General features: G+C 44.2%; 1 protein-coding gene across 1 annotated transcript in view; it reads left to right on the forward strand.

Moving 5' to 3' along the window:
- Positions 1-24,085, forward strand: part of RFTN1 (raftlin, lipid raft linker 1) — a 190,159-nt gene that overhangs the window by 89,663 nt on the left and 76,411 nt on the right. Inside the window, exon 4 of the mRNA XM_045791689.2 lies at positions 13,854-13,962. Within this exon, the coding sequence (XP_045647645.2) occupies positions 13,854-13,962 (109 nt within the window). The remainder of the gene's footprint in view (positions 1-13,853; positions 13,963-24,085) is intronic.

The raw sequence follows: 24,085 nt of genomic DNA on the forward strand, positions 1-24,085 counted from the left end.
TGGGCTAGTGTTAGGGTGTGAGGTAGGGATCCACCTTTATTTTCTTCCAGATAGCTGCCTTTGTCAATAGCATTTATTGCATTCACCTGATTTATACCATGGAATGAAATGGCACCTGTGTCATAGTTTGGATTTCTGTATATACCCTAGTTTGTTCCCAATTCTTTATTGTTCCTATGATCGCTTTATTGATTTTTGTGCTATACTATGCTATTTTGATTATAATAAGTTTGTAGTGTATATTAATATCTATTAAGGCACTGTTCTTTTTCGGGTTCTTAACAATTTTTGCATGTTGATTTTTCCGCATAGAGTCTAAAGTTATTTTCCCCAATTCCCAATAAATTCTGTTGAAATTGTAATTACATATACATAATAATTTGAAGTGAGTTTCCACCACGTGTTTTCAGGAACATAAAGTTCGCTATTATTGTTGAAAGTAAATTTTTATTTTAGAGCTCTGTCATCATTCTGAAACTTCTACACACTTATCTAAGCCAGTGTCGCCAAAGTGAGGTACATACCCAAGTTGAAAGAGTACTGAGTCTTCTGTGTATGTTTATTTATGTTGGAAAATTAGGAGAAAGTATGCGTTACTAATTTTGAACATTCAGGTTGAAGGTGGTGCCCTGGCTGGATGCGGATGTCAGGGGTGACCTATCTATATGAAGCAGGAGGGGTCTTGATAGACTGGGTTCAGAGGAAGACTTTCATTTAAAAACTCAGTAAAGTGGATTCGTGGATTTTTTTTTGTAGTTTAACCCTCATGAAACATACACATGGCTTAAAAAATTCCTGTAACGTGGTTGCAGATTGAGGAAAATATCAATAATGTGAACATAAAATCCATCTCTCCCTGTCTTTGTCTCTTTCTTCCATCTCTCTCTCTTTCCCTGTCTGTCTCTTCCTCACACATACACACTTAGATTCACACACAGAAAAATGGCCACACTGACCCAACTCTCACTGTTTGTAAGAGCTTTCCTAGTGAGATTAAAAAAAACAAAACGAGCAGCATTGTCCACAATAGCTAAATTGTGGAAGGAGCCGAGATGCCCTTCAACAGACGAATGGATAACGAAGATGTGGTCCATATATACAATGGAATATTACTCAGCCATCAGAAAGAACGATTACCCAACATTTGCTGCAACATGGACGGGATTGGAGGAGATTATGCTAAGTGAAATAAGTCAAGCAGAGAAAGACAATTATCATATGGTTTCACTCATTCATGGAACATAAGAAAGAGCAGGGAGATCGGTAGCAGAAGGAAGGAAAGAATGAAGGGTGGGTAAACAGAAGGGAGAATGAACCACGAGAGACTATGGACTCTGGGAAACAAACTGAGGGCTTCAGAGGGGAGGGGGGTGGGGGATTGGGATAGGCCGGTGATGGGTATTAAGGAGGGCACGTATTGCATGGAGCACTGGGTGTTATACGCATATAATGAATCATGGAACACTACATCAAAAACTAGGGATGTACTGTATGGTGACTAACATAACATAATAAAAAAAAAAAAACCACAAAACAAAAAGCAAATGCCTACCTATTCAGACCTGAGAGAAGATGACCAAAGGTATTTGTACTTATCGAGAAGACATTTTGAAATGTGGGTTAACTTCCACTATTGTTAACAATGAATCTCATTTGAAGGGTATATTAAGTCTTGAAATATTAGCTATTCATAATATGAACTTATTGTATTATAATTTTAAAATATCTTTTATTTCAGTTGCTTCTCATCTTTTAAAATTTGTTTTGTATGTATTTCATATAACATATGTAAGATGTTGATACAGTAGTAGTCAGGAGTTTTTACTGACCTAGTATATGACCAAAAATTTGGACACCACTGATTCATGAAACTTCTGGGTCACTCGGATGGTTCCTGAAGCAGTTAGAGTTTTGCTTCTCAAAGTGTAGTCTGTGTACCAGCAGCATTGGCGTCACCTGGGAGCTCCTTGGAAATGCAGATTCCCAGGCCCCGCCCAGACCTGCTGAATCGGAATCTTCATTTTATTTATTTATTTTATTTATCATTTTTTAAAAGGTTTTATTTATTTGAGAGAGAAATGGGCAGAGATAGTGAGAGCACAAGCAGGGAGGAAGAGAGAGAAGCAGGCTCCCCACTGGGCAGGGATCCCGACACGGGACTCGATCCCAGGATCCTGGGATCATGACCCAAACCAAGGCAGACGCTCGACCCACTGAGCCACCCAGGAGCCCCTGGAATCTTCATTTTAACAAGATCGCCGGTGATCCGTTTTCACATTAAAGTTTGAGGAGAGAGGTAAGCTGTACTTTCCAATTAGGTAGCTACTAGAAACATGTAGCAATTTAAGTGTAAATTCTTTTAAGTTAAATAAAATAGAAAATTCAGTTCCTCAGGGGCACTAGCCACATTTTAGGTGCTTGGTAGCAACATGTGGCTAGTGGCTACTGTATTGGACAGGGCAGATATAGAACATTTCCATCATCTAATTCAGTTAGAGGGTGTCGGTAGGAAGATCTAGAAAAGAAGGAAACAATAAACGGGCTTTAATTTGGAACACGTGCACTGAATGTAAACAGAGAAGAGACTTCCTTTCACTCAACTGGACATGGCCCATGAGAGAGTCATGAAGAGACTCGCATGGGGTGCTATTACTGTTAGTTTTGTTTGCAGATAATGTGACTTTTCTGAAGTAATAGATATCAGGCAGACCTGCTTTTATTCAGTGTTACGTTTATGATAAAATATTATTTGTGCATTAATACTCATATTAGTCCTTTCCGCATCTTTCAGAGTAAATGAGGAACCTTGCAGGATCCCAGAGAAAGCAGGACCCTTGCCCAGATCCCATTCCTTGCGGTTCTTCTCTTTTCTGTAATCCAGCCTGTGGGGATTCAAAGTCTTTCACAGCTGCATTATACAGGGACCACGGGGGTAAAGCCTGTTTGTTTTCCTGTTGCTTTTAAGATTAATGGTGAACTCCTTGGGTTGCGCAGTCACCGACGGTTTATCTACCAGAGAGCCGGCTCTGACTGTAAACAGCGAGACAGGATGTGGCAAGATCTCTCTAGAATAAACAGCAGTACTGGATAGTTAGATGCCACAGTGACTCGCACGCACTTGGCAGTGCGCAGCTCCCGAAGAGAGTGTGTGGTTAGGGTATCATTCTTACCGTCCCCCCTCCCCCATCATTTCCGGAATGTTCCTGGTGATACCAAACCCTTATCAACAGAAGTGGTGAATGTCTGTTGGTGAAAGAGGAAGACAAAATCAGAAGAAAAGGCAGTGACTCTTCTGTGAGTTCATTCTTCTGCTTCTTTCTACTTCCTACTTCAGAACTCCCCTGATAGGCTATATAGTTAGGTGCTTTATTTAATGATTTGCTAGGATTAGTTTACTTGGATTTTTTCTCCCCCCCCCCCAAGCATTTCTTAAGCTTCACTATTAGGGGAAGTTTTTTACTCCAGCAGCTTCATTTTTTTTTTTTTTGGTAGATTTGATTTATTTTGCAAGGGGAAGGAGTCATAAAATGATCGGAAATCTTTTCCCCATTGTTCTGAGAGCATCTTTGGGAAGCAGCCTTTACTCCCTTCCCCACTCCACCCCAACTACCACCAATTGCAGAGACAGAAAATACCTTAACTCTCTCTTCCATCTGTCCACTCCCTCTACAAAACCTTAGCTCGGCTCATGACTGCTCTCCTAAAACATTCTTTGCCTCTTCTGTCGTACGCAATGCCACTTGCTTCATCTTCCTAAAGTCTGTATTTAAATGTCTTATCTAAGACCATCCATGCCTCCCCTTTCCCTCAGAATGAAGTCCAGTCCCATCCTGTAGCGACACACCTCATCCTCTCTTTCCCAGCACGGTTCTTGCTTCTCTGCTGCCCACTGCAGACGCGTCACACGTCCCTCCGAACAGTCGATTCTTCTAGATGTTCGCCAGGCTCCTGTTTAGGAGTGGATTGTGATAGGCGGCCCTCACCTTTTACCAAACCGACCTATTTATTATTTCCATCCTGTAACTCATGCTTTTTTCCATCTATATCCTTACTAATTTCTCTTCTCGGTGCCTGGAATATCCTTTTATCCATTGTCCCATGACTAATTTCCATACAGCTTTGGGCTCAGCTGACACACTTCTTGCCTTTTAAAATATTTCCTAATCACTGACGCTGAAAGTAACTGAGCTCCCGTGTAACACTTCTGTTTTTATACGGTTTGCATATAGTAGATAGCAGTATCGGATAGTTAGATGCCCATAGACTGTAAGTTTCTTGAAGGCAGGATCTAACTCAGTGCTTTCCATGTGGTCAGTGGTCAAGAAGGTGATGAACAGGTGAATGAATACACAGATCTTTTTATGGTCATTAGTTTTACATTAGTTAATGAAACTAGAAAAAGCCTTTTTTTCTTTCCTTGACAAATCTTCAGATCTGTAGTTTATTTCCTTCTCTACTACTACTTAAAAAAAAAAAAAGCGCCATTCTGATTATTCTGCTTGAACTTGGTATTGCCTTGGGGGAAATCTCTTAAAAATCCTTCCTGTTTCCCAGACATAGGGAATTTGTTTCTGTCAACTGACATTCAGTATTTTTTTTTTCCTGGTTGGAGAAATGCCTAGTAATCTAAGTTGGAGTTTACCACCATTTCTTTCTGATTATTCCTAAGTGAAGCAAAAATAGTTCTATTGATGAACTGCACATCCTCTCCTTTCTTTTTTACAACTCAAGTTCAAACTGGGCCTGGTGTCCTGGGAAAGAAGAGATGTTGTTTAAACTCATGGTCTTTGAAGTTATCTAAGGGTTTTATGAGTTGAAGTGAGATCTGTTACATGTTTATTATTTAAAAGTAGTGTATATGGTAGTATTTATTCACATGTTTATTTTTTAAAAGCATGGTTTATAATAGTTTTTCGACAGACATTTGTTTTTTAGTAGACTGATTTCAGATCTGATCATGAAACCAAAAGGGGTATTTAATTCACTACTGGGCATTTAGTCAGTATAATCTGAGGATTAACTCTTTCGCCTGTGTTAATTTTGAATATTTAAAGTACTCATAGACAGTCCAGTCTTTGCTTGCAGACATGTTCTTTCGATGGCTTAGCAAAGGGTCATGTCCCAGCCAGTGAGGAGCTGGCAAGGGCTGTGTAAATGCACTGGCCATGATCATAGGTTAGCTGGAAGCACCGAGGGGAAGCATCTGCTTAGTCATTATAAGGAATGAGTTATCTCGACTGAGTTTATGGGTTGGTTTTTCTGATTATGATACAGTTAGATAATCTGCTCGCTCTTATCTCTTCCCTGGCATCCAGCCTTCTGTGACTCACATGGGAGCTTTGTGTGCATTACTGAGAGGCCAGAGACTGGTGGCCGGGAGGTCAAATTCAATCCCAAGATGTTGGCCAATGTAATAGAAAACATTATCCGGAGCCACAATTTGACAGTTATGGCTGACATAAAGACACAATTTAATGACTTTTAAAAAACTAGAAGTTTTGGCAACCCTGGCCTGGAATCCCTAGCCATGGTTGGGATGTAAACTGCCAAGGTTACCATTATTTCCACTCTTCCCACTGTCTCCCCAACACCATAGTGACATGGCGCCTACCATTTAACGTCACTCCTGCACTGTGACTTTTCTCATGGCGGAGACAGGTTTTCTCCAACCACACTGCTCTCAGAAATGGCATTGTGAGAGGGTGTCTGATAGGATTCTGTGTTCGAACAAAATGCAGAGAGAGCCTATTTCTCTGTGGACATGAAGACCATTCTTATATCTCTTATATGAGAACAGAGTGTCTAGATTATGTATTTTTGGTAAAAAAAAAAAAATCCTCTTCCACTCAGTGCCTGTGGGTCTTTGAGTTTGCATCCCTGTTGTGACCATCTGACCCTCTGGCTGCCTGGGGAGTGACGGCACAGCCCTTGGGCAGATGTGATTGTTGTAATGAGTGCAGCTCCGATTTGCACAGTTTTTATGACAGTTGATGTTTGTGTGTGAGTAATGAGGTCAGCGCGACACAGAATAGGTGGTCTTTTCTTATGGCCTTAAACAACTCCGACATCTGTGGCCAGTTGTGCTGATATCTGAGGTACTTCACCATAGGGGCTATTTGCTCTCCTGCCCTACAATTAGGAGAGGTTTGTGCACAAATGCTCAGTGTCTAAATCTGCTTTTATGTGTTCGTTGTATAAGCATTATTTTTAATAGGCTCCACACCCAGCTCCGAGCCCAAAGCAGGGCTTGAAATCACAACAGTGAGATCAAGACCTGAGCTGAGATCCAGAGTCAGATGCTCAACCGAATGAGGCACCCAGGCGCCCCTACCAGTGTGTATTTAAAATTTTTCTGTTCAGTTTTGGCCCACATCCCATTTGTAAGGTGTCAAATAAGTGAGAGCTGTTTGGGATGATGACAAAGTTCTGGAAATGGATAGTGGTGATGGTTTTCCGGCCTTGTGAATGTGCTTAATGGCATTGAATGTATACTTAAAAATGGTTAAAATGGTAAATGTTCTTTTACATACTTTTTAATCACAACAAAAAAGTAAAAAGAACTGAGAGGAGCAAGAAGTTGAATATACTTTTGAGTTTTTCTCACCAAAAGAGGCATAGAGAAAGGTCCTCCTTCTTATATTTCCTTAATCTCTGGTCTTTTTTTTTTTTTTTCTTTTGAAGGTTTGTTTTCTTCTGAGGGTATAAGAGTCTACATTATTGGTCTCTACAAGTCATTCTTTCTGTGTTTTCTCTTTCCGTGGGCATGTTCAGTTCCTGGCCAGGGAAAATCTCCAGGACAGCAGCAGATACAACACACCCTGCCTGGGCTGTGGTTCTTCACTCCAACCACACATTAGAATCACCTGGGAGTTTCCAAAGCCTCTTTGCCCAGACATACCTAAAACCTGTCAATCAGAATCTAGGAGTGCTCCCCAAGTGCTTCCAAAGGTGAATGCAGCCAGGGCTGAGGATGCCTGCCCTGTGGGAGAAAACCCTATCTGATTCACAGAGCCCAAGGCTTCTTGTTGGATTGTTCCAGTGCCTGAAGTTGGGACACATCAAAGGCCATTTTCCTTTTGTCCTCCAGATCCAGTTATTTTAGATATTTCCCTGATGTGATTTGAGGGGTCTCTGATAGGAGAAGTATAGTCAGGCAGGGGTGTAGGGGTAGTTTAGTCTAGAGACACTACCTGAGAGAATAAATATTACAGAGTCAAAACAGGAAATACATATACCCAAAAATATAGAATGCTTTTCTTTCTTTTCTAAAAATAAATTTTATTTTGGAATAATATTAGATTTAATATAAAAGTTACAAAGAAAGTACAGAGAATTCCCTTATGTCTTTCATTGAGTTTCCCCAAGCCTTACATTACCATGGTACCTTTGTCAAAACTAAGAAATTGACACTGACTGGTACATTACTTTTAACTAAATTGTGGATTTTATTTGGATTGCATCAGTTTTTCTATTAATGTCCTCTTTTAGTTATGGGACCCAGTCCAGGGTACCACACTACATTTATTTGTCATGTTGTGATGGCTTTTTAAAATTTAACTGGGCTGTGAAGTCTTAGCTGCTTCTCCAGCATCTGAAACAGTCAGGATGCCATATTTATGTGCCTTGTTACCACTGTGTTGTGACACTAAGAATTTGAATTTGTTTTGTCTTATGTATTCTTGGCTTTCAGCACATCACATCTCTGCTCAGTAATATCCTTTTTATTCCTCTTCCTTTCAGAAAATCCCATTGGAGTGGAAATAAACCCCCCTCAACTGTCCAATGCTGTGTACAAGTGGGGGCCTCAAGATGTGAGAATGGGTTAGAGTTTTTTTCAGTTAATTTTCCCCCAGGTGGTTTTTGAGAAATGACCTAGCAGCATGAAGGTGTTTTTATTTTTTCAAGGAACCAAGCTGTTCGGGACCCAAATCAGTGGATTATTTGGTAATCAACCCATTTTAATCATAATATAAACAGATTTCTTTGTACTTGTTTCCATAGGATGGACTAAATCCACTTTCTCTTTGGGGATTTTAAGGCTACTGGTAAATTGAAGAGAAGATTATGAGTCTGTTAACTGAAGAAGTTGACAGGGTGGCTCATACCTTGCCCCTTGACATGCTTCCTATGTTTTACTTTCAGGACAGACAGCATGTTCTCTTGGTTTTCTTCCTTCCTCTATGGTTTCTCTTTCTTCTCCTTTGGGCTTTCTTCTCTTTTCTCCCAACGTCTTCATGGTGGAGGGTCCCAAGGGTCAGTCTTTGACTATTCTCTCTCTACATTAATTGAAATCTCATCCAGTCTTGTGCTTTAAATACCATCGGAAAGCTGATGACTCAAATTTATATCTCCAGCCCCTCTCCTGAAATCCAGATGGGAATATGTATTAAATTGTCTACCAGACATCTCTACTTAGATGTCTGCTGAGTAAGTCAAATTCAGCATATCTAACTGAATTATTGACCTTCCCCCAAAACTATGCCGCCCACAAGCTTCCCCATCATAGTTGTGGCAACTTCATCCAGTCTCCCAGTTGCTGGAACTAAAATTCTCAGCCATCCTCATCGGCTTTCTTCCTTCTACACCCCACGAGAAAGTCTTAAAGGTTCCACCTTGAAAATATATCCAGAATCCAGCCTTTGTGACTGCTGCTACACTGCTAAAAACCTATGTTAAGCCACCATCATCTCCCTGCTGGACCACTGAGTTAGTCCCTTAGCTGCGTCCTACTGCCAGAGGGAGCCTTGTAAAATAAACCAGATCATGTTACCTCTCTATTCAACACTCCCCAAGGGCTTCCCCTGTCTTTCTGTGTAAAAACTACTATTTTTGCTATGGCCTGTAAGGTCTACTTTACCTTACTTCCCATTGACTCTCTGGCCTTGTCTTCTCTTCCTCCTATGCCCTTTATTCACTGAGCTCCACCTACAGGGCCTCTTTGTATTATCTTGCCTCAGGGCCTTTGCACTGGCTGTTCCCTCTGCCTGGATGCTTTCATCCTGGATATCAGCATGGCCAACTCCCTCACTTCCCATTGATCTTTATTCTAAATGTCACCTTCTCAGTGAGGCCACCCAGACCGCCCTCATTAAAACTGCAGCTTCTAGGGCATCTGGGTGTCTCAGTTTGTTGGGCAGCTGAATCTTGATTTTGGCTCAGGTCATAATCTCAGGGTCCTGGGATTGAGCCCTGCATCAAGCCCTGCATTAGGCTCCATGCTCAGCAGGGAGTCTGAGGATTCTCTCTCCCTCTCCCACTGCCTCTCCCCCTGCTCCTGCGTGCTCTCTCCCTCTCTCTCTAAAACAAATAAATAAATCTTTAAAAACAAGAACAACAAAACTGCAACCTCCCTCACACACTCCCGATTCTCTTCACCTTACTCTGTTTCTTTTTTCTTCTATACTTATCCCCGCCGAACATACTATTATATGCTCATATATATTTATTGTTTTTTGCCTGTCCCCCTCCACTAGATTGTAAGCTCCATGAGGGCAGAGATTTTTGTCTCTCTGTCTATTGATATATGCTAAAGAATAGTGCCTGGCACATAGTAGTAGTTGTGGTCAGTATTCATCGAATGAATAATTATGAACTGTGAAGAGTGTGTGGAAAGTAAAGAATGCAATTATAGATGATAGTCACTAGTCAGCAGTGGCTAATGTTTGCTGAGCCCAGACCTCCTGCCATGCCCTGTGCTAAGAACTTTACATGCTTTTGTCTTATTTAGTCCTTACAGTGATGCTAAGTAACAGCTACTCATAATATTTCCAATTAACAATGAAAGAAACTGAGACACAGAAAGTTTAAATAAATCGTCCAAAGTCACCTAGAGGTGGTTTAAATTGTCCAGAGTGAACTAGAGGTGTGTCATTGACCTCTAGTTCTCTCTGACCCACCTCTAGTTTGCTTTAGCACCTGTAGCCTGTAACCGATAAATCTGGAGGACATTATGGAATAGGTCATGGAGGGAGGTGGTGAAGCATATTTCATCGTTAGCAGTGCTCTTCTCAGAGTGCTCACATTTAATCTCAGAGTATTTGGTGTTAATTTCCAGATGAGGGAGGCTTTAAGTCGTTAATCCTACATCTCCAGAAATGCATTCTATGTCCCTCCTTTTTCTTACTGTTTAAACCCTGATCTCTCTGTCCTTTCCAGAAGTGGAAGCCATCATAACTTCAGTCCAGGGGAAGTTTGGTGGTTTCTCATTTCCCTTTCCACAATAACGCAAGGACATGGCCTTCGGGGAAACATAAGTGGTGTTTCCCCTCCCTCATAGGAGGGTAGCAAATCCCTCCTCAGCTGAGAGTTTCATGTTAATGCTTCTTCCTTAGGAACTTGATTGACTATAGAGTAGCTATTTCCTCCTGATGTGATCCCTTGGAGGGCCACACCCTGACCTCTGGAGCCGCTTCTCTCTCCCAGGGTGGTCCTTGCCCTCAGAGACATGGAACACTCATCACCTGTCAGTGACTCCTCTCAGGCTGCTCTCAGGTATTCTGAATGGATCTTGTGGGCCTGGGCCTGGACTTGGTTACCAGTGGGAAAGCATGAAGCTGTCATGTCTTCCTAGTCAGCAACTGTATAATTTTTCTGTATTCTGTAATAAATTGCCACAAATTTAGTGGCTCAAAACAACATGCATTTATTATCCCAGAGTTTCTGTAGTTTATCTGGGTTCTTTGCATCAGGTCTCATCAGGCTGCACTATAGGCGTTGGCTTGGGCTGTGGTCTCAACAGAGGCTCAACTGGGGAAAGATCTGTTTCCACTGCTCCCTTAGGTTCTCTGCAGAATTCATCTCTTTGCAGTCACAGAATTGAAATCTCTGTTTCTTGCCAACTGTTGGCCAGGGGCTGCCCACAGTTCCTTGCCACATGGCCCTTTCAAAACATGGCAGCTTCTTCAAAGCCAGAAAGAGGAGTATGTAGCTCCAGTCTGCTAAAATGGAGCCTTACAGCATAGCGTAATCACAGGAGTGACACCCTATCCTCTTTGCCATATTCTTATGGTTGGAAGCAAAGTTCAGGTCCTACCCTCACTCAAGGGGAGGGTTTTACGACAGCATGAACACCAGCAGGTAGAGAAGATTGGGAGAAAGTGGTCACCTTAGGGTGTGTTCACCACAGCAACCATATTTATTGTGGTTAAATTGTGAAGACGATTCCTAAAGACAGGTTCCCCTGCCTATTAGTTGCTCATCTATTAGTTGCTCATCTATTCCCTCAGTCACCATTGGATTTTCTTTGCCAAAACTGTAGGTGAAGATGTGATTTTTCAAGTTTCATCTAGAAAATTTGTAATAATACCCATTTTTGTAGATATTTTGTGCTCCTTTCAGTTCAGATGTGACAGCAAATTATTTGATGAAATGAACCAGAGCTGCCTTCCTTCCTATAGCACTTCTTGTTCTAGAACCAAAGATGGTAGTTACTAAATGTAACTACCTTTAGTACAGGTAGATCCTGTACTAAAGATTATTCCTTATGAACCTGGGTTGTAAGTTGCTTAAAGACAGTCTCCATTCATTTTATGATTGTTTTACTGAGTGGATATGGTGTCGACTTATTGAAAATGATTACTGTTTTTCAACCTACTCATTTAAAATCTCAGTGGGTGTTTATAAATAACCTTGCACGGTCTGACATTTGTCTTCATGTGACAGAGCAGCTGGGATTTCACATCTTAGAACGCTCTCCTCCCACGCCTGTCTTCGTTGAGACCCCACAAATACCCATGACAGTATGTCATGACCAAGTCTTCTCTTTGAAAAGTCTGAAATCTTCTGCTTTAGTTCCTCTTAATATGTCTTTTGTTTGGGGGGTGGTAGAGGTTGAGAATGTGGGGAAAAAACGAGAACACGCCGTCTAGTCTCTGACAAAGTTTTTTTTTTTTAAAGATTTTATTTATTTATTCGACAGAGATAGAGACAGCCAGCGAGAGAGGGAACACAAGCAGGGGGAGTGGGAGAGGAAGAAGCAGGCTCATAGCAGAGGAGCCTGATGTGGGGCTCAATCCCATAACGCCGGGATCACGCCCTGAGCTGAAGGCAGACGCTTAACCGCTGTGCCACCCAGGTGCCCCTCTGACAAAGTGTTAATGCAAAAAAGGCTGGGGCACAGAACTGATTTCTTCTTTTGGAGTTGGTTTATTCAAGTTTGACCAGTTTGTAATCCATTTATTCTTTTACATTTCAAAAGTATTTGCCTCAATCCCTACTCCTGAAAGGATGTGTTAGAAGGAAAAATAAAATCAAGATATGCTATTGATGTTTGCTTATCCAATCACAGTTGGGCACCTGGGAAAAGCCAAATTCTCTTTAAAAATTTTTCACTTTTGAATTTCATGTAAATCATACCCAGATGGTTAATGGTAGCGTAAATTGTTTTTAATGATATATAAGAATCTTAGAAATTCATTTTTAAAGTAAAGGAAATATTCATATTCACAACCACTTATTTGGTAGGATATGTGTGTATTAGGAGTTTGGTGTGAAAGTGCCCACTTTAAGAATTTTCTGGCCACACCTGCTCTTATAGGAGCTGGCATGGGCCCCTCTTTGGTCGAGCTCCTCATTAATTGGGCTGAGAGAGCCATTGGCCAGTGGGGATTGGCTGTGCTTATGCTGGAAACCCTAGACAGAGCCCAAGGCCCTGGTCCCTCAGTCCTGATCCCCATGACTGGCTACCCAGGGAGAGTGTACATGCTTTGCTGACCCTTAGTGGCAATCCATCTCCTCTTGCCTTATGCCTGGCTTGGTGGTCCCAGGAATCACCTTCCATTTCTGATAATCATATGGCTTTCAGGAGTTCCTTAGGCCCACGTACGGGTCATAGAGGAGCCTCTCAAAGGAACGGCATGAAGTGGTGGGAGTTCCTTCTGGTGATCACTTGCTGCTGGCTCTCCTGAATGCACATAGTGTCGCATCATATACACATCTACGTGGTGCGAAAGAGGGAAGTGGCCACGCCACCCGTGTGGGGGGACGGCCGGGCCACGCTGGACACCTCTGCGCCGACCAGGACCCTGCAGTTACTTGCCACAAACAACCTTTATACCCACTCTTTCCCCAGAACTTTAGTTGCCTTCTTTTCTTTCTTTAGTGAGTCTTTAATTTGATAGATTTTCTGTAAGGGTTGACCCTTTTAAAAGACTTTTATAATTTTCTAAATGCTATTAGAATATATTCTTTTTAGGGGCGCTTGGGTGGCGCAGTCGTTAAGTGTCTGTCTTCGGCTCAGGGCGTGATCCCAGCATTCTGGGATTGAGCCCCACATCAGGCTCCTCCACTAGGAGCCTGCTTCTTCCTCTCCCACTCCCCCTGCTTGTGTTCCCTCTCTCGCTGGCTGTCTTCTGTCAAATAAAATTTTTTTAAAAATCTTTAAAAAAAAAAAAGAATATATTCTTTTTAGAAAAAGTGAAAAAAAATTAGGGATGTAGCTTAAGTCACTTTCAGTTATCACTACCACCCCTAGATCCAGTTCCCATGCAGACCCTGTCCATCCTCCAGAGGTAAATGCTGTTAGTGGTTTGGTGTGCCTCTTTGTTTAGGCCTTGGCAGATATAAACCCGTGAGAGATAAACTCCATGAGAGTATGTGTGTGTGTTGTTTAATGCATAAGCTATATTGTCCTAAATTTCTAGAATGGTATGTTTTCCTTGATGCTATGTCTTGGAGGTCTTTCCATGATGTGTATAATTTAATATATAATTTGAGTTTTACTATAAATTATTTTTCAGCAGTGCTTTTTTGACATTTACTTTCAGGAAAGAATTTGGGTTTTCATTAAATACCCAACAATTCATATATATATAGCGCAAAATCTTAATCTTTGTGTGTTTTCTTCCTCTCTTCAGATCTCAGAAAAGTGATCTTCACAACGAACGCTACATCTTGGAATTAGATTGCTGTTCCTCCTTAGACCACCTGACAGGCCAAAAACTCATCCCAGAGTTCATTAAGAAGGTGAGTCCTGTGGTCAGGAGACAATTGACCAGGTCTGCAGTGTGAACTGGCAGGGGCTGGCTTAGGGCGCTTCGGCCACACTCCACACGCTGGGACAGGAGCCAGTGCCTCCTTGGACCTGGGTCTTTGAGCAGCCCCGCAGGGCTGCAACCCCCACCCCGTACACACATTGCTCAGGCTGAAGATGACTCAGAACAAGAGTTCTGCCTGAGTCCAGAGTCAGGCAGAACCTTGGACCTTGTCTTTTAAGGCTGGAGTGGGATTAATAGCTGACAGGCCTGTGGGCCCACTGCTCGGACTCCCTTCAAACCTTCGAGGTGGTGTGACACCCCACCTAGCCCAGATCCCACCTTCCACTTGTCCTGTGGGTCTTCATTACCATGAGCCACCTTTCTTTCTAGTGTGAGAACACCGCAGAGTCCTGTGGCCACTGGCATGCAGTTATACCAGAGAAAATGGCCTAGTTGCAGGAGAATCATTCTCTGCCCAGAAATGTGTCTGGTTTTGAACTTCTCTTCATGCTCTGTGAGGTTTCCTGCCTCATTGCAGGGTTCACTTGAGTTTCAGTATGACATATACTGCAGACGGAATGTCCTTGCCCAAACTGGGGCTAAGTTCATTCCTTAATGCTTACCTTGTTCTCTCTCACCCGGTCTTCCACGATAATTGACAGTTCCCTATCCTGTGGAGGTGATGATGGTTTGTTTGAGATTCAATCTGTCCGTTAGTGAATTCATTAATAAACAGTGTTGGCCATCAACTTTGGGCCAGAAATAGTCCTTGCCTGCTGGCGCTTGGACACAGAGAAGGAAACGGCTGAGGTCCCTGCCGTCAGGTCCTCACACCTGGAAGGCAGACCCTGGAGGAGTGTGATGAGCATTACCAGCAGGGGGCAGCAGGGCAGAGGGGCCAGCAGACACCGCGTGGTCTGGCTATCAGCGAGGTCCCTCGCACCAAGAGAGAAAGGATGAGGAGGAGTAACCTAGTGATGGGGCTGCACAGAGAAGGTTGGGGAGCCTTCCAAACAGAGGGAGCAGCACGTGTGAGGGCCTGGTGCAGGAGCAAGGGAGGGGAGAAAAAAGATCAGAGAAGCTTTGGGAGAGAAAGGGAGTGCAAGGGGTGAGGGGAGGCCAGGACTCCGCTGTAAATGCAGAGGATTTTTGCAGAAGAGTGAAATAATTAGATTGTCTCTATAAACACCCAGTGACTCTTTTGTTGTTGTTCCCTTCTTGTCTTCCTCCTTTCAATGTTGATTGTTGTTCAGGCTCAAAACCGCCCTAGGAATAACCCCTCGTGTATGGGGGTGGGAGGTGCTAAGACCTGGAACCTGGGAGTCAGATGACCTTGTAGGTCAACATTTCTGATCATTTTACTAGGACGATGGAGACTCTTTCTGCTCTAGTGGAATTCAGATCATTACTTAAGAAATGGGGAAAAGGCATTTTTTGTTCACACATGCATAAGCCTGACAAATAAGTATTTGTATAAGTCATGTAGATGTCTATATAAATGGGGCCCTCTTTTCTGGATTGATGCAGATAAAATGTTCTAATAAACTTGGGTAGTGATATGTTAGGGGTGGAGCTTACCCCATGATCTGAGTCCTGGGGAAAAGTCGTTTTAGAAATAGGCTTGTAATCAAGACTCGGATGCTTGGAATATTTGAGGGGTAGGTGGGTAAGATGAACGCATGAGGCTCTGTCCATACTGTCACGTATGCTCTTTTAAAAACATATGATTTGGAGGGTGCCTGGGTGGCTCAGTCAGTTGAGCAGCTGACTCTTGATTTTGGCTCAGATCATGATCTCATGGATTGTAGGGTTGGGCCCTGTGTCGGGCTCCGCACTCAGCAGGGAGCCTGCTTGAGATTCTCGACCCTTCCCCCTCCCCCTACACATGTGTATTCTCTCTCTCTCTCTGTGTCGCTCTCTGTCTCATAAATAAGTGAATAAATCTTTATTTCTTTTTAAAGATTTTATTTATTTATTCAACAGAGATAGAGACAGCCAGCGAGAGAGGGAACACAAGCAGGGGGAGTGGGAGAGGAAGAAGCAGGCTTATAGCAGAGGAGCCTGATGTGGGGCTCGATCCCGTAACGCCGAGATCACGCCCTGAGCCGAAGGCAGACGCCTAACCGCTGTGCCACCCAGGCGCCCCAATGAATAAATCTTTAAAAAACAAACAAAAACGCATATGATATGGTACTTTTGTCTTAACCAAACCAGATCATTGCATGACTGGCCCGTTACACTGTGCGCATACCAGGTCTTAAGGAGAAAGCAGCCTGATTAGTGGGCACTCAGATACTGGTGTGTGTAGTGTCTGTAGTGCAGGTAGACATCTGTGTGTGTGTGTGTGTGTGTGTACACTCATGTGTGCACATCAGTATCTGATAGTTCATTTAATAATTAGCTCATTCTATGCTTGTATAGGAATTATGTTTTTAACACTTCAAAAATTATATACTTTAAAAAGCCCATGGTGCCAGCTGCCCCTGCAATAATGCTGGTTTTCAAACAAGCATTGGGTCCCGACAGACTAGACACCTTGCACACTAGGAGATTCCTAACCCAGAGTTTGTCTCCTTATGTGTATCCCAGCATCTCTCACCACCGTTCCTCTCAATAGAGAGGTGGTTCATAGTCACAGTCAGCAGGTGCCAGTAAAGTTTCCTGCCAGCGACTCAGGGGGTGTTGAGATCGTCCTGCCATTTGTCCCTCACTGTCCAGTGTGGCCGAGGGCACGGCCTGGAAGCATCCAGTGTTTCCGGCCATTGGTGCAGGGTGTGGCTTTAGTTTCTCAGCCAGTGGCTGTGACAACCAGGAGAAGAGGGACAAAAGGATGGGTCTGGACCTCCTTCCCTCTGCTCTTCTTTACTGTTGTTGGACACGATTTCTGGAGAAGATACCACTTCTGTGACCAAAAGAGCGGAGGGAACCGAATGCCCCCTGTAGGATCAACAGCTATTCTAGCTGATGGCAGAATTTTACACACATATAAATTTTTCTGTCATCACACAGGTAGAAGACCCTGGGAGCTTCCTGGGAAGAAATATACTAAAAATCATTTGTGTCTTTTCCGTAAATACTTAATGACGAGCCTGGTCCCTATTTGTAGAGAGAGAGTGGTGACACTTGTTAATTGCCATTCACTTAGGCCAAGATGAAGCTGTGCCCCCGGCAGCTCCAGCTTACAGTCATTACTTTTTATCTGGGTCATTATTTTGTGTGAAAGAATGGCTCCCGTTCCTATGACAAGCAGATCTATCTTAGGACGAGATGGTAATTAACTCATTTTGTCATTGTACCATCACACAGGATAAGCTCATATTCTCTGCATATTAGAATTAAATTCAAAGTGATTAGATTTTTTTTTCTTAAGAACAATGGCCCAGTATTATTTTTCCACCGAATGTTTTAAATTAGCTGAACTTTTGGATAGAGAACATGGATGGCAGGAGGGAAAGGAGATTTCATTATTTCCCACAATTAGGAAAAATAAAATCATCTGTATCTGTGTCATGTAAAATGAGCCGAAGGTGCTGTAATTTACAGGCCCTCTCCATCATGATTTTCCGCAGAGGGCGAAGGGAATTATAGCACGATGACTCTGTTCCTTTCAGTGTGGTCTGATGATTTCTCTGAGCACTTTAGCTGCTCAAATTAAATCTGGGCTACTGCTTTTTGTTTTTCCCCTCTTGTTTCCTGCTGTGCTCCATCCAATCAGTCCTTTATGTAAATTATTTATTATGGACCACGGAACATTTAAAAGGCAGATTTATGGGCAGATTTGGAGAGACTGTGTGTTCCAAGACCTCGAACCGAACGCTCCAGGGACAAAGAGTGTGGAGACTGTTGGAGAGCAGAGTTGCCGCCTTTGCTCCTATGAGACAAAGGTTTGGCCACCAGGTACTTCCAGAGCCTGTCTTTTGTTGCTGGTGGATTTGGGGGGCCCCTTGGAATTTCCTGTTCTTCGGAGTTCCCAGGGGATTGTAAAGAGACAGAATGATGTCACATAAAGGGCTTACATGTTCATCTTCAAATTCCTTTATGTGCTTTGGAGCTTCTTGGGAAAGTGCTCGAATGTTTGGAAAGCCCTTTGAAGATTGCAGTCATTACACACATTTTCTGGTTTGTGCTTCACAGTAATTTTGGTCAAGAGGTCCCACCAGCAGTGATGTCTCCCTTCTAGACAGGAAGAAAGAGTTCCGAGAGGGTGAGGGCTTTGCCCAGGGGCCGGGACTGTTCAAGAATGCAGCCCTGGGCAGGTGTTTCTACAGGAGAGACAGCAGCAGGTGGCACTGGGACTCAGGGGGAGCAGGGAGGTTCTGCGGCCAAGTGGGGAAGGTTTTGGAGAGGTGTGGTATAGAGTGAGGGTCCTGAAAAGTGAGAGATGGATGAGGGGGTGAGGTGGACAGTACTGTTTTTGGTAAGGATAGGAGCATGGAATGAAAGCTCCAGGCTGAGAGTCAAGTTCTGTTTGGCTGGAGTTTGGTATGAACAAAGGGAAGAGGAAGCCTGTTCTGGGCAGGGTTCTTTTGATGACATGAAACAGAGCCCTACTCAGACCAGCTCAGGTGGGGTTAACTCCAACGGGGTTTACTACAAAGATGCAGGAACCGGCTGCAGCAGAATACAGAACCCCCCCCCCATCCCCACCGCACCCAGAAAAGAAGAAGAAGAAAAGAAAATGAAAAGATTGGGCTCTCTGGCTGTATAATATGCTACTGGCCCAGATTTGTGTATCTATAGGTTTATTTGAATTTTAAATGGGATTTCACTGTGCAGACCCTGTGCTAACAGGCTTCACACACACTATAGTCTTAACCCTCATCTCACCCCCTCTGATGGCTTAGCCCCTTTTTATAGGTGGAGAAACTGAGGCACAGAGAGCTATGCAGTTTGCCCAGTTACAACTGTGAGAGGCAGGACTAAGAGTTGAAGCCAGCCTTTGTGACCCAGAAGCCACGTCCATGACCATCGGGCCATGCTGCCTTTTCTGTGTGATGCTCAGGGACTGAGAGGGGGCTGTCCCAGCTGGAGGAGAGGCCGCATGGGAGACAGACAGGTGTAACTGTGTCTGGTACATGGAGACAGATTTTAGAGCCCGTTGAAGGCCTCCCCTCAGTGGAGGCTAGGTCTCTAGGCCTCGCTGCCCATCAGAGAAGGCCATATTCCCAACCATGGTCCAGGTGAGCTTTCAGGGTCTTTCCCCTCAGGCCTCAGCTCTGGGCTCTGCCCCTTAGATTCCCTCCCTTTATGATGGAGGGGTGAGCACTGACCCGCACGATCTACTTAGGTTTGTCTTCCACTGGACCAGAGACATTAGAATGTAGGGAGTTGAGGGGAGGTGAGGCAGACCCCTGTCTTGTCCTGTGGGGGCCAACTCACAGTCAGAAACTCTGTGGCTTGGATTAAACTAGATGCGTTGCCCTTCCAAAAACCTAATGGTGCTGCTTAAGGTCTTGACCTTAAGAAAAGGACCCAACGGATCTTTAAAATCTAAGTGGCTTCTTTTAATGAAATGGAATATCCTAAATCCCCAGGATTATGAAACTTTGCCTGGAGTATATAAAGGACTCATCTTTTGCTTTCTGTCTGGTTGCTGAGCATTAGGGCCTCATTTCTACGCGTGCGGTGCGGAGAGTAATTTTAATTAGTGCAAGACGCCAATTCAGAGCGAAAGGAGAAATACATTAAAAAGGCTTCCCTTACCTCCCTACACCCCCATCTACCCCTGAGCCAAGCAAATTGTGCCATTTTAAAAAGGTGAATCTGGCAGGAGTGGGGGAGGAGTGAAGGCAAAATGGTGTGTCGATGACCATGTCATCAGAGTGGACGACAGAGAACTGGGGGATGGGCGGGGAAGAGGCTGGTGTGACAACTGAGGCGTTGCTGGAGGGGTGGGCTATCCTGTTTGCTGTTGTCTCCAGAACTTAATAAACATTTGTCAAGGGAATGAACAAATTAAAGGAAGGAAGAGTTATTAAGATTGTATCGTAGAAGGGGAGGGAGGAGCCAGAAATGACACTCAGGTGACTGAAGTGTGAGTTAAGGTGACTTGTGAGGATGGGGAACAAGCATGAGGGGCTATTCAGGGCCAGAGAGGGAAGGAGATTGGTGATGGACATGTTAGGACTGAGGGACTGGTGGGACACCCAAGGGAACATTCCAGAAGACAGTTGTGGTTGTTGGGCTGGAATTCAGGAGGAGGCTAGGAATGGAGCTGCAGTTGTCTTAAAGTGCAGACACAGAGGCCCACAGGGAAGATAGGTAGTGGCAGGTAATGATAGAAGGAGGCGGTCATCTGGGGGGCTCATACCCATCTCAGAGGGGCAGTCACCACTCAGCATCAACTCATGGTTGCCTAGTGGAAATACCAACCCAGTTGCATTTTGGTTGGCTAAACTTGCTCTAAAGCAACTTTAGAGAAGTTGATAATGTTTTTGCTTTTCTTACTGTGAAATCTCTTGGTTTTTCACTGTAATCTAATCGCAAAAAGTTTAAAACTGTAAGAGCTAGGTCAGTGTTTCTCAAATTATCTGTGGTGAAGGACCAAGGTTTTTTTTGTTTATTTGGTTTGGTTTTTTTCCAGTTCGTTAAAAAGTGATACTTTCGAAGATACAATAAAAACATGGTGGCAGTGTTGAATAGCTAGAAAAGTGTCGACATGCTCTCTCAAACTTCATGTACCTATCTTGTCATGGATTGTTAGCAAAAAGTTGATGGACCAGCAGTGGGCTGAGGACCACACTTTGAGTAGCCACTGGTTGAGGTGGCAAAGCCGTGGGACAGAATGGAGTCATAACCTGAGAACTTAACTTGTGCTTGCAGAGGGGAGAGAGGAGAGCACCGTGGCTAGAGCTCTGGGGAGGACACAGAGAAGGAAAAAAAGAAAGAACTTCTGTGAAGCAAGGGGAGAAAAGGAAGAACACGATGTCACAGAATCTGGGGGAAGAGAATAGTATAAAAGCAGGAAAGAGGTCAAGTCAGAACCCACTGGTTGGGTGGCCCACTGGGTTTGGCCACCAGAGGCTACTGGTAAATCTTTCGAGAGCAGTTTTTAAGAGTGGAGAAGGCAGAGGCCTCCCTCCATGGGTTTAAGAGTATGAGTTTGGAAAGAGAAAGGAAGTGCTGGCCCAGAGTACAGGTGGAGGAAGTTTTGTTTGCTCTAAGTAGGAGCTAAATGCTACCAGGAGAGCGGAGAAAGTTAAAGTCAGAGGTGAGTTAAAGGTGGAGGCAGACCCAGGTTGGGTGAGCCTGGAGAGTGGGCATCAGCTGCCCACGGGGGACTGGACGCCCATCCCTCAGGCTTGGGGAGGTGGTCAGCGGACCCTCATAGGCTTAGATGTTCAGAGCGGAGGGAAAAATGTGGGTCCTGCTGCCTGGAGGCCTCTGTTTTCTTATCAAGTGCTTCTCCTCCCCAGCCCTTCTTGATCCTCTCTCCCCTTGCTATTTCTTTGGCCTTCGACCTTCCTGTTCTGTCCAGGGAAATTAGTCGAAGTTAATTTGAGCCTGAGGGGAGGGAGGGGGGCAAATGTTTGTCTTGATCACTCCCCAAGAAACAAGACAAGTTCTCATGCTTCGTTGTCTCTCTGCGTGAATCCAAGATCCAGTAGCAGGGGACCAAAATCCATTCATCCTCCTTTAAACAGATCGTTGAGGACCCCTGTGTGGTGGCGTCCAGGGATACCTTAGTGAGCCAGTACAGGTAGTGTCCCTGGTCACATGAGGCTTACAGTGTAGCTGAGGACACAGACGTGGAGCAGGTAGTCACCTGATGGAGGTGTAATCACAAATGGATAAGTGCTCCAGAGCACAACATAGTGAGGGACCCTGACCCAGGCTGGCAGCAGGAGGAGGGAGTGGTCCGTTACGAAGAAGCGGTGTTTGCACTGTGATCTAAGGGGTAAGCAGGTGAGGGAGAGTAGGGGCTAGTGGTTATTGAAATAACTTGGACAAAGGTCACAAGGTAAGAGGAAGCATGTTTGGTGCAAGGAAGGGGAAGGAGGCCATTGTGATTTGGCCACAGAGAAGAGAGGGTGAGTGCTGCATGATGAAGCTGGGGAGGTAGCTAGGACTCAGCTGTAGGCTCAGGATTTGGGTCTTATCCCAAATGCAATGGAAAGCCACGGGAGAGTTTTAAGGAGGAGCTGAAGAATGATACCAAATGTACACTTTGGGAAGAGATGTGAAGATTGGTTTGGGGGCAGGAGAAGGTGGAGTTAGGACACTGTTGGAGTATCTCTTTGTAGACTGAGATTGTAGCTTAGCTTACAGTCGGAGTGGCGATGTGGAGAGGTGGTTTGACTTAAGAACTGTGGAGCTAAGGAGCTCAGCGGGGTTGTTTAGGGATTGGGTCACAGGGTATGGCGGAGAGGGGCTGGTTTGGCCTGGGCAACTGGATGGGCAGGAGTCTTTGCTGAGATCAGGAGGACTGTGGACCAGGGCATCATTTCTCCAGTGCAGGAGCTCAAGGCAGCCATCTGGACTGGAGACACCAGCTGGAAAATGCTAATTGAAACTTGGTCATGGATGAAATCACTGAGGAAGGAAGGGAGCTGAGCCCCGGGGAATTCCAACACAGACTGACATGCAGAGAAAAGAGGCAGAGAGGAAGTCACTAAGAGGTCTGAGGGAGACTGGAAGAAAGTGGGTGAGGGAGGTCGAGGGTGTCTCAGCAAGGGAGAGGCTGTCAACCCTGTCAGTGCCCCAAGACTACAAATCAGAAAGAGCCTTGGTGGTGTGGTCATGAGGTCATTGGCCACCTCTGTGGAAACTGTTTTGGTGGCCTCTCCCTTGCATTTTACAAGGCCTGTTCCAAAATGTCTTTGGGATATAATTAAAACCCACTGCCCTTTACCCCATAGAACTCATGTGTGTTCCTATGTTCTTCCTAAGCTGGTTCTGAGATTTCTGGTCATGTGGGTGGTTTTTTTTTCTTCTTTTTTTTCACTTTTAAATTTAAGATGTTCTTCCTTTCCATGGGCTTGCTGAATTATCTTCATTGTTCTCCTTAATGTAATTTTTTATTAAGCAACTGAATTTTAACAGCCGACGAGGGGATTAGAACTTGCCCATGTGTGAAGCATTGTAATTCTATGTAATTTTTAGCTTTTGCAACACATATCACATGAAATAATAATAATAAGACACTCGTAGGTTAAATCAGAAACAGAATTCACTGGGGATTCCTAAAAATGGCATTTAGATGTGCCTAGAACAAAAAGCGGCCTATTGTTGGCTCTGTGGGCAGCCAGAGGCTGTCAGGCCTGCATTCCTTTGTGGTCTCTGCAGAGAAATTGCCCTAAAACCAAGGAATCAGAAAATATTCCAGGGGCTAGTGGAGCAGACAAAAGACTGGAGGGAAAACAGAAGATACACCAAGAGAGGTGGCAGCTAGGTGCCCATGAATGCTTTGTTCTAGGAAGAATCTCAGCCTGGGTGTCAGACTTCTCAGGAGGCCTTTCCACCCTCCTGGGTTGCATTTGGTATGGTGGGAAGCTAATATTTCTTCCATCCGCACTTGTGGGTAGGAGGCTGATGAAGCCAGGGTGCACATAACTTTGCCTGAGACCAGATTCTTGGTTGGCTGTAGGCCAGCCTGGGAGGTCCTGAAGCTGAGGAAGATGGGTGCTTCCCCAGGACACAGCTGTGGCCACACCTGAGATGTACCTTTCCCTCATAGCTATTGAAGTAGGCATCAGAAGGAGTCTGGTGGTGGATGAGCTGGGATGACCACCAGATTCTAGTTGCCAGTGCCTCCGAACTATGGTTATAGCAGACAGTAATGTTCCTTTGGGGCTGAGGGTGAAGCCAGAAGGAGCTAAAGATCTGGGTCCTAAGCCAGAGGTTCTTGATAATGTGCCCTTCCTGCAATGCTCCTCAGCACAAGAGGTGCTGTAGTCCATTGTATTTGGAGAACATGCATGTTGTAAATCCTCTTGGAAAGAGTCATGATGCTCCTTAAAAGAGTCAAGGTTCTGAAAAGGTCTGCAGTAAGAAACCTGCTTATTTACCTTACCGCAGCATTTCTCAAATATAATTTAAGAACTTTCTCCTTGCCTCTCCTCTTTCCCAAGCACCTATTTCTGTTTTCTTTTATTATTATGAGATGTTAGTCA

The sequence above is a fragment of the Ursus americanus genome, chromosome 20 (genome assembly GCF_024610735.1).
Source record: "Ursus americanus isolate L20-20 chromosome 20, mUrsAme1.1.p, whole genome shotgun sequence".
Classification (NCBI taxonomy): Eukaryota; Metazoa; Chordata; class Mammalia; order Carnivora; family Ursidae; genus Ursus; species Ursus americanus.